Raw genomic sequence first — 10685 nt, forward strand, 5'->3', positions numbered from 1 at the left:
GTTTAAGTGGAGAGAAAATGTTTTGAGAATGATGTACAAATGCGCTTTACAAAATTGATGTGTGTATGGATTGCGATAACAGTTGTATGAGCCCCTAATAAAATGTTAAAAAATAAATAAAGCTTTACAGTCTCAGAAATCCAACAAGGTCACTATGAGTCCACCTCTACTTGGGTTGACTCAAGAGCACTGCATTTCCTGTCGTTTGTGGTAGGTAGACAGCAGACAATAGCGTTACTCTGATCAGGAGCCATAACAGGGCACACCCAGAGGACACCAGTCAGCTGTGAATGCCTTGAAGCATGATACTGGCAGTAGCAGCCTGAGCTACAAGTCTGCAACTGTCCAATTGAAATTCTACCATGTCCTTGGGTTATAAAATTTATGGGTGGGGAAGAAGTTGCTTTAAGCATCTCTGAACCCAAGAATAATGCCACCTTTAATCTGCAGAAATGAAAAAACCCGAGCTTTTCCTTTTCGAGTGGGTTTAAATATTTCTCTATTAATAGTTAATGCACATGCAGACCAGCAGAGTGACAGCTCCCTGTGATTATGAATTCTGGCTTTGTAACTCTAGTACAAATAGGACCTGAACTTTCAAAATCACGGTGGTTGCTTTTGACAAATTAAATTGTCCTACTTAAGAAGGTAGGAGGGATGAAGAGAATGAAAGTGAGAGTGGAGCAAATTCTCCTTGGAGGTGATTGTGAGATTATGGGGCGGAGAAAAACACAGGAATGAAAGGCCCGTGTTTGCATGGTCTGGGCTGATGATACTGCCAGTGTTGATTAGAAAGTGCCTACCGAAGACATTCAGAGTTGGAGCAAGACAGAGAAGGCAGTGGGGAAGACACAACAAAGGTGGAGTGGTTAATTTTTCATAGAAAGTGGGTTATTCCTAGGATGTTGCAGTGTAGAATTTGAAAAAATAGGAAAAGAACTAAACTTTCTAATAATTTGAATAGAAATTATACCTTAACATTCACTGTAATATTGAGGTCTCTAACTTGTATGAGGAGTCCCTGAACAGGTGCTAACTGGAAGGTTGGAGGGTCGATCTTTCATCTTGGAAGAAAAATCAGTCACTGAAAACCCTGTGGAGGGCAGCTCAACTCCTACACACGGAGCCCTCCAGGGACTAGAATAGACTTCAGGCAATTGGAGAAGCCCTGGTGCCGCAGGGGCTATGAGTCGGGTGGTGATCCACTAAGACAGCAGTGCGAATCCACCAGCCGCTCCTCGGAAGAAAGACAGGGCTTTCTACTCCTGTGAAGAGTTACGGCTTCAGAACCTCACAGAGGCAGCTCGGCTCTGTCCTCTAGGGCCACTACACCAGTGAGTTTAGAGGCAACTGGAAAATGTTGTCAGGCTGTGCTAATACACTGTTTAGTGTCAAATCCCCTTCTTTTCCTTGATCATTTCCGTTAGCATCCTCCTGGCTGAGCCATCACACCAGGCAGCCCAACCAGGAGGTCTCCTGAATGGATAGTCTGAGGTGTTTGTCTGCTGGTTCTATTCTCAGAATTAAGGCTAGATGCTTTTCTAGAAGAAACCAGAATATATAATAAATAGATAAACTCAAGAAGGGGGTACCAACTATGAAAAGGTAAAATTAGCTTTGGCATCACTGATAACCATCTTTCTAGATAGTCCCTAGCCTAACATTTCCAAAATATGGTTTGGGGACCCACCTGGGGCTGGGTAATGCAGGAATCAGAGTTTGGACAGGACTACCTGAGCCAGAAGGCACTGAGTGACATAACAGCCATGTCCAACGTTGCCTGGGATCTATCAACACTTGGCTGAAGGTCTCCGATTAGTTCCACTCTCATCCTTTTCATTAATTCCAGGGATCGTGAGCTTCTAACCTTAATCCTTTTACTCAATGACTGTTACTCCAATTGCAACTATGTAAGATGTTTTTTCTCAACAGTGTAAAGAATACAAGGACAAAGTATTTTTCCTATGAAAGTTTTAAAACCATGATACCAATGAAACACATTAAAAATTGATAGGCTCGTCTAGTGCCTGAAAATGAAGTTAGAACATTGGCTAAATTAAGGAGGGCTATAAGTATGGGGAGGGGGGCATTCTTAGTAAATAGTCCTTTATAGAGAATTAGCAAAAATGAGTTTAAGTAAAAAGTACTGCTGCAAAATAATCAAACCCTTATGTAATAAAATATCCAAATGTGAAACTATCATTTCTTGACAAATCCTCCTCCTAGGTGTATATGCTTCTAAAGAAGGGTTTCCCTTTCTCCAACCCATCCCAGGACATCTTCAGTGAACACCGTGTCAAAATGGCACCTTTGATGCCCTCACAGGACTCCACCTGTGTTCTTTGTCAAGGTTCTTTTGAAGCTGGGAAACAAAAATGAGTCTGAAGGGGCAAGATCAGGGCTTTTGGGTGGATGAAACAATGTGTCCCAAGGAATTCCTCAGAGGGTAGCCCTTGCTGACCCTGAAGGGGGAACAGGTACAGTGTAATAATGAAAAGAAAAAGTCCATGGTGCAACCTCCTTGGCCTTTTTTCTGACCAATGCAGTGTTGGATTTTCTTGAAACTTCTTCATCCTAAGACCCCATGGTTACACCGTGTCTTTCAAGAAAAGCCATCAAGATGATCCCTGTAGGATCTCCCAAAGCAGGTGCTACCACCAGCTGAGCTGAATTCTTGGCTTTGAATTGAACTCGCCCAATCACCTTAGACACCACTGTTTGGAGAAGACCTTTTTTTTTTAACTTTGGAAGTCACACTAGGAGACGAGGACACATGTATGGCTGAGAGAACTAGTCTGCAGCTACTCACTGTTGCAAAGGCTGTTTAAGCATCTTTTGTTTGGCAGTACCCATGCATTATGAAGTGGAGTCTTAGCAGCAATACTTTTTGACATACACTCATTTGCTTGGAAGAGAGAATAAAGGTGAGATAGACGAGTCATGCTGCAAAAATGCATAATTCGTACCATACCAGAATGCAACTCAACAGTTAAGCAGTGGTTTTAGATACCAAGAGCTAAAACTCTGCTCTATCAAGGAGAGGTATTGGAAATAGCTGGACTGTGTTGAGCTACCACAAACACAGGGGAACATGAATTGAAGCTGTCTTTCAGTGCAGGTGTTAGTCCCACAAGGTAGCAAAAAATTGTTTGACCTCAAAATGTCAATGTTGACCATGATAAAAAATGTGGATAAAGCATTTTGGGCTAACCCCACCCCCCAAAAAGGAAAAAAGCTCCGTTGGGTGGAGCTTTCGTAGCACACATTTCTCCTGCTAGGTAAGCATCCAGCAACTCACTCTGAGTTAACGCACCCAGTAGTATTGCCTGGGAAGGTTCTCTCTGGTCACAGTGAATTTTTTCGCAAAAGCAGTTTCACTTGAACCTCATTTTTTGTGATGGCAGATTTAAGAGAAGAGCATGTGGCTGTGAAATTTTGCTTCCTGCTCAGGAAAAATGCCACAGAAACTGTTGTGATGTTGAATACAGCTTACAAGGATAGTGCTATGAGAAAAACTCAAGTGTATGAGTAGTTTTCTAGTTTCAAAAGAGAAAAAATGTTGATTGATGACAAGCCCCATTCTGAATGCCTGTCAACTTCCCAAATGGATGCAAACATGGACAAAATTTGGGTACTTGTGCTCGAAGACTGACAACAGATGACTGAAGAGATAGGGAAGTTATTTGGACTGTCTTGGATCTTGGTTCAGCAAATTTTAATGCAAGATTTGGGAATGAAAAGGGTCACCGTGAAATTTGTGCCTCGGGTTCTAACTGACCAGCAAAAAGAGAGTCCATTGGAAACATGCCGTGCTTTGAAAGAACAGGTCCGAAGTGACCTGCGCTTTTCCCCCAAGATCATTACTGTTGACGAGACATGGTGCTATTGTTATGACCCCGAAAGCAAACATCAATCAAGCCAGTGGAAGACATGGAAGGCGTCATCGTCACCTCACCCCCCAAAAAGCTCATCAAGTGACATCAAAGATCAAGAGGATGCTCATTCGTTTTTGAGATGTGAGAGGGATAGTGCTTCTGGAGTTTGTTTCACCAGGTCAGACAGATAATGACACGTTCTGCTTAGAGGTTCTGAAAACAGTGTGTGACAAAAAACCCGGATTTGTGGCAGAGGTGGGACTGGTTTGCCACCACGACAATGCACCTGCTTGCGCAGCCAGCTCAGTGTGACAGTTTGGGGCATAAAAAAACATGCCGCTCTTGCCCCACCTGACCTTACTCTGTGTGACTTATTTTTGTTTCCACTAATGAAGAGGGGCATGAAAGGACAGCGATTTGATGACACAGAAGAGGTCAAGAAAAAACCAAAGGAGGTGCTATCAGCCATCCAAACAGATGAGTTTGGAAAATGTTTCCAAGAATGGAATCGCAGATTTGACAAATGTATTAAGTGTCATGGAGAGTGCTTTGAAGGTGATTAAGCTCTGTTAAAAAATTTAAATACATAGCTTTTGGGGAAAAACAATCCATTTGGGAGGGTTGGGAGGGAGGCAGGACCCCTAGTATAAGGTGACCAGATTTAAAGCGGGACACCATTGACGGGTGGTGGTGGTGTGGTGGTGGGGTGTTCTTGATTTAAAATTTGGTCTATATGGACCAAATAGGCTGTTCCCTAGCTTGTCCTGCATTCTTTAAAAAAAATCGGGACTATCCCATCAAAAGCGGGACGTCTGGTCACCTTACCATAGTAGGAAGACTATGATCAAAAGACTCCAACTTTCTCCACCCAAGATGTTGGTCAGTAGATCCCTGGAAAACATTGGCCAAATGCAAAGTTACTTTTTCTTAATGAGCTGAGAGATGCTGCGCACCTGAAAGGAGAAGGGCGATGACCAGACAAGAATCACAAGCAAGAACCCTAGTAAAGGAAATATTTGGGAAAGTGCTACAGCTCAGAAGTACTCAATGGGTGGAATAATGGTGTGTAATGTGCCGACATGGGAATTCTCAGGCATAGAGAGTTTGTATAAAAGGAAATAACAAGAAAAATAAGACAGTGTTTTTGTTCAATGATTATTCGTTAATTGTGATGCAATTTACATGGATGTGATTTTGACAAATAGCACTGTTTTTAACAAAATGGATTAAAAAATGTCATTTGGTATTAGGACTGCCATACTTATCATTAAGTAATTTTTTTGATATTTATTATTGCTGTGGGGATTGAATTTTGATGCATAAGTTTTAGTAATGAGACAAATATTATTCTACGCCTACATTAAAATAAGTACATAGAATTTTTCATATATAATCATTGGCCTTGATATGAACTGTAAAATCACCTCACTCTGTTCCTTTAGGCTACGACTGTTACAGTCTGTGTTTGCCAGAAGGTACCAGGGTATTTCACAAAGTTCATGGGAAAATGGAACTGAAAGATTAACGGGATTTTTCCTCAAACTTTCTGAAGGTTTCTAGGATATCAGATAGTTTTGTTATTAAACATAGACATAGTCCCCATACTGAAAAGAGCAACTATTCCACAAACACGGCTAATGTCGAAGCAAATCCCCTAGAGCGCAATGCCCCTCCATTTGCTGAGTGCCTGGGGAGCTTCCCTCTTTTCCTAACCAAGAAGAATACAGAGGAGAGTGATTAAAGTTGCCCAGACCCTGGGAAAGTACAAGTACCCCTTCCCAGAAGAGGTAAAAGCTAGGGTGATATCGAAAAGAAGAAGTAATCTAAAATAATGAAATTGAAGAAAGGGAGAAAACAACTTTGGTTTGACCTTGAATGTACTTCTTGTTCTCCAGGAAAATTTGAAAAGCTAGCCGGTAGTTGTTTCTTGTCATTATACTGTTGCTGATTCTGTGGTTAGTTATTAATTTTATTTTTTATGATTCACAATCTGCTCTTTGAAATATGCCATATGTTCAGAGCAATTCAAGGATGACAACTGTCAGAATTACTCCAATAAAAATTGCCTAAATGAGGAAGATTTACTGCAGACCGGTATTTCAGTGGGAAGTCCCTGTTCCCTCCCCCGGGCGGCTTTTTCAGGCACTGTGGAGCTTGCAGCAGCTCCTCAGTCAAAATTGCACGGCTGTTTTGTAGGGCCTCCTAAGACCATTTGCTAAGTGGAATTGGTAAAATACACTAGGCTAAGGGTGAATTAGCAGACATGGAAAACAATATAGATATTTATTAGATGGATTGCCTGCAATCAATATGAGTTCCAAGCCAGTTTTCTTAAATCACACGCAAATGTATTGACTTAATATGACAACGTCTACTTTATCTATCACTAATAAACATTAAATTGGATGTGTCCTGTACCCTGGCAGCGACAAGCCAAACGGAAGGCATAATTTTTTTTTTCTGGGAAGACCTGAGGAATGGATAAAATCTACCTGAGTGTTCCACTCAAAACACATTTTGTTCAATGTTACCAGCCCATTTAGCCTTCAGTTTCTTTTAGTCTATTCATTAATGCAGTTTCATTTATTGCTATTCATCTTGAAGATAAATCTCTGTCCTTCCGTCGAATTACACCAAATAGAATGTGATAAAGGGAACTTGCTTGCAATTATGATGTTGGTGCAGCCTGTCAGCACACAAGGGATGGAAATGAGGATGGGGACAGGGAAGGGAATTCTAATAGACACCATGATACATACAATGAACACAGCTATCCTGTGAGAGAGAGACTTGTCAGGCTAAGCAGATCTTCCACAGCAAGGTCAAGGCAGGGGGTGTGTGTGTGCGAACCTTGTAAAGATGCTGCTGCTGCTCCTCTGACATCATCAGGTCGTGGCTGTCCATCACAAGGGACTCCATGTCAATCAGCCAATCCCAGAGCTCCTGATATTCTGAATCAAAGTCCAGAAGCCTGAAGATAAGGCACAAAATGTATTATGCATAAATACAGTGTAGTTTTAAAAATCTCATATTAGAATAATATATTCTTGAAAACCCATGGTGTTCCTTGGTGATACCTGAGAAAAAGAGGAGGGGAAAATTCTCGGAGTGGGCACACAGGGGGCACAATAAGAACTTCGGCTCGTGGCCCAGCCATTGTTTAGGCTTTGAAAGCATAACATGTGATTCCAATGCTCAGACTTTGGACATACCAATGGCAACTTCCATTTGCTAAACATTGTTGAGGATCTGTAGGTCTTGAACAGAATGACGTCCCTGAGAAAGGACAGCGTCATATTGAAAGGCTGCAAAACAGAGGGTCAATGACTTATGTTAGGTTTCTCAGAATTCTGAGAAAGAGTGACCCCAAGGGACAGTGCAAAATTGGCCCATAGGGTGGTTTCCGAGAATGACACCTTTCAGGAGTAGACAGTGGAGCAGCTGTGGGCTCCAATTGCTGCCGCTAGGGCTCTTTGAACTTTGACATGCTCTTGTCCGCTAGATTTCCCATCCACATTAAATCTTAATAGGTTTATGACTAAGCATAATACATTTAACTAATTTCTCTGGTGATCAAAATATATTCTCATATCCAAATTATTATTTTCAGTTGGAAATGACTTAATCATTTCTCGGTCCTTCTGTTGTCTATAGCCTATCTCTAGAAACATATATCCTCCATTTATTATCACGGGTGAGTAGCCAGTATTTCAGTTTAACACTGAGTTAGGCTTGAGTGACTCTGGTAAGCCAGTGAGAGCCAAGGGCAGATCCAGTATTAGACAGGTGTTCCCCACAGACATGTAGGAAACAAAGGTAAGGACAGGAAGTCAAAACAATGAATCCTTGAACAGCCAGCAATCATTAAAATTCAAAGGAGGATCACTATGGTTTTCAACAAAATAAATCATTAGAATAAGGAGCTTAAAAGGATTAATGTGATTCTCCATTGAAAGTCTCCAGAATACGTAAACTACAGATCCTTCTAAAACACTGATCAGGAAATGAAAGTGCAGACTGAAAACTGTGACACTGTCCTCCCTTCAAAAATCATCCCCTAAAAGAAATCACCAACGATACCCGAGCAAAGCCCTATCAGGACTAATGAAGCAGCAGCCTCAGGGATGGATCCGGGTTTATCAAGTGAGTACCTTATTGCTACCTTCTTCCTATCTCCTGTTATATATTAAATGACTGCTTTCCAAAAAAATTAACATCCACTTTTCATAACTTACAACTTAATCTTAATAGATCTGTCAAAAAATTGAAGGTTATCTGGTGTTGAGGGAAGACTGTATCTAGAATTTCTATTCTAATTCCTTTACTATGACTGTAGAGATCCTTCATAGGACCCTCAATACTCAAGGGCAAGACTAGTCATTGGCCATCAAGGGGGACTGGCTAACAACTGTTTCCTAAATGCCAGCCATGGGTATAGTTAGTTGATATAGCCAGAACATTCAGAAGCCTTGGGTATGGGAAAACACAGCTGAGGATCTTGTTGGCTGGAAGATACTAGTTCAGCAGTTCTAGGGAGAAGTCTGAAAATCTGAGAGTCTATTAATTGTTGCCAATGCTTCTGACCAGAGACAACACCTGAGTACCAAGAACTCAGAAAATCTAAAATCATATCTCATTTGAAAGTAATAAAAAACAATTAAGTCACTACAATGATTTTCTTTCTGAGCCCCTAGACTTTTCTTTCTCAACTCTGAAATTGTCAAATAAGGAAGGACTAACATACATGTGCCTATATAAGTACCTCTTCAGTTAGGGTCCCCATTTATCTCTCCTTATGCCTCTCATTTGGTTAACCAGACAGACAAATTGGTAGAATGCTGTGCCAGAGAGTAGGAATGTGCATGTGTATGTGTGTGTGTATTGATTACATATAATTAAAAAGCTCAGTTGATTCAGGCTTACAGTGATGTGTATAGGGTTTCTGAGGTTGTCATTTGTCATGGGAGTAGAAAGCCTTATGTTTATCTTACGGAGTGGCTGGTGACTTTGAACAACTGACCTTGAAATTTGGAGTCCCATGCTTATTCTATAGCACCACCAGGGCTCCTTAAATATAATGCAGTAGAGTATTAAAGGAAAAGGATGAGGAAAACACCCAAACGCACTCTTTTCATCTCAGCATATTTTAGAAACAAGGAATTAAAGGTAGGCAGGGCAGGTACTAGATATGTACTGGATGTGTGTTCTCGAGTCAGAGGAGAGGCATGAGAGACAGGCTGAGGAAAGAAAAGGGCACTAGCTCCATGTTTGCCCCTGGCAACTCCAGAGGGACAGTGAGCCAGGCTCCCTCTTTCCACCCTACAGTGGGGATACTGTGCTCTGACAGAGCTTGAGTTGGGGCATTCTTTGAAATTCAAGTTTGCTGGGGAGTCTGATAAGTGAACTTGATGGAGGCTGATGCTATGACAGCAGAAGCATAGGGATCCCAAAAATAATCAGGTGAGTCTCTGAACGGTTGGCAGAGCCCCTAATGGCTGAGAGAAAGCTGAGCCAGCAGGAAATACCACTAGGCCCTAAACAGATTGAGAAATAACAGTACAAGCTACGCCAATGGCAGCCTTGGGGGCAACCTTACAATTCCAACATAAGCCAAACCCATTTCAATGGACTCAACCAGACTGTATGCAAACATGGTATAAAGCCAGGTAGCATCCCTTGCAACCCAGAACCAGAGGGGTGATATAAGTCTATTATTAAATCTAGGTACCATCTTACAGAAGGGAAAAGGATTGAAAATCTGAACAACTGAGCTTTTATCCAAAGAGTTTACTCCATAAGGAGAACGCTAAAGAGAATTCGAAAGTGGCTTGTGGGATTGTGCAAGAGCCGGACCCTCATCTGCAAGCAAGTTTATTGTTCTGCTTTCCCAGGAAAGTAGGTGAAGGGGGTGTCTCAGGAAAATTATTAATTAGTAAAGGAAAGTAAAAAAGCTAATTTTCTTTTCACAAGCACAGTACGGTATTTAACAAAAACCCTTTGATTATGACTAAGCAATTCAAGGAGCAGTGATAAACGTATTATTTTTGAACGCCCAGTGCACTCAGAGTGGCTGGGGAACGGTGCGGAAGGAATGCAGACAATGACACTCAAACACCTGGTGGGCACAGGTGGCTTCAGAAGAGCAGCACGGGACGGAGGTGATGGCACCTTAGCCATGAATCTTTGAACCAGCACCAGTCTTCCAGAAACGCCGTCCTATAACGCCCAACACAGAAGACAGTCATCTTACCCCCTCTCTTACACATTCGAGACTGATTTCAGGTTTTTGACACAAGTTTAGGAAAGATCTGACTGTTTTCTCTTGGACAATGGTGCTGATGGACTCATTGTGCTTAGGGTTGCCACCAACCTTCAATTTGTAATAAAACAAAAACGCAAACACAGGAAGTGCAATGTGTAATGAAGCAGAGTGCAATAAATCAAAGTGTGCTTGTTCACTGGGGTTTATACCATCTCATTCACTCTCACATGTAATCTCCTGGATGTTGAAGGATCTGAGAACATGCCTTTATGGTTCCCTATGAATTTCAAATGTGTGATAGCAACCACAGGACTAAGATGGCCTTTCTTCTGACGTGTGTTGTCCTTTATATGGTCGTATAGTTGATCTTCCCATGAGTTGGGAATTCTTTTTTGTTGTTGTTGTTTTCTTTTAAAACATTTTATTAGGGGCTCATACAACTCTTATCACAGTCCATACACACATCAATTGTGTAAAGCGCATTTGTACATTCATTGCCTTCATCATTCTCAAACCATTTTCTCTCCACTTAAACCCCCGGCATTAGG

General features: G+C 41.5%; 1 protein-coding gene across 2 annotated transcripts in view; it reads right to left on the minus strand.

Annotated features, from left to right (window-relative positions):
- Positions 1-10685, minus strand: part of AKAP6 (A-kinase anchoring protein 6) — a 524185-nt gene that overhangs the window by 131152 nt on the left and 382348 nt on the right. For both annotated transcript variants that reach the window (XM_004698937.3, XM_045287776.1), the window contains exon 9: positions 6726-6846. In XM_004698937.3, coding sequence (XP_004698994.1) covers positions 6726-6846 — 121 coding nt within the window. The remainder of the gene's footprint in view (positions 1-6725; positions 6847-10685) is intronic.

This window comes from Echinops telfairi, unplaced genomic scaffold (genome assembly GCF_000313985.2).
Source record: "Echinops telfairi isolate 266 unplaced genomic scaffold, ASM31398v2 ScPeMD7_18;HRSCAF=68, whole genome shotgun sequence".
Taxonomy (NCBI): Eukaryota; Metazoa; Chordata; class Mammalia; order Afrosoricida; family Tenrecidae; genus Echinops; species Echinops telfairi.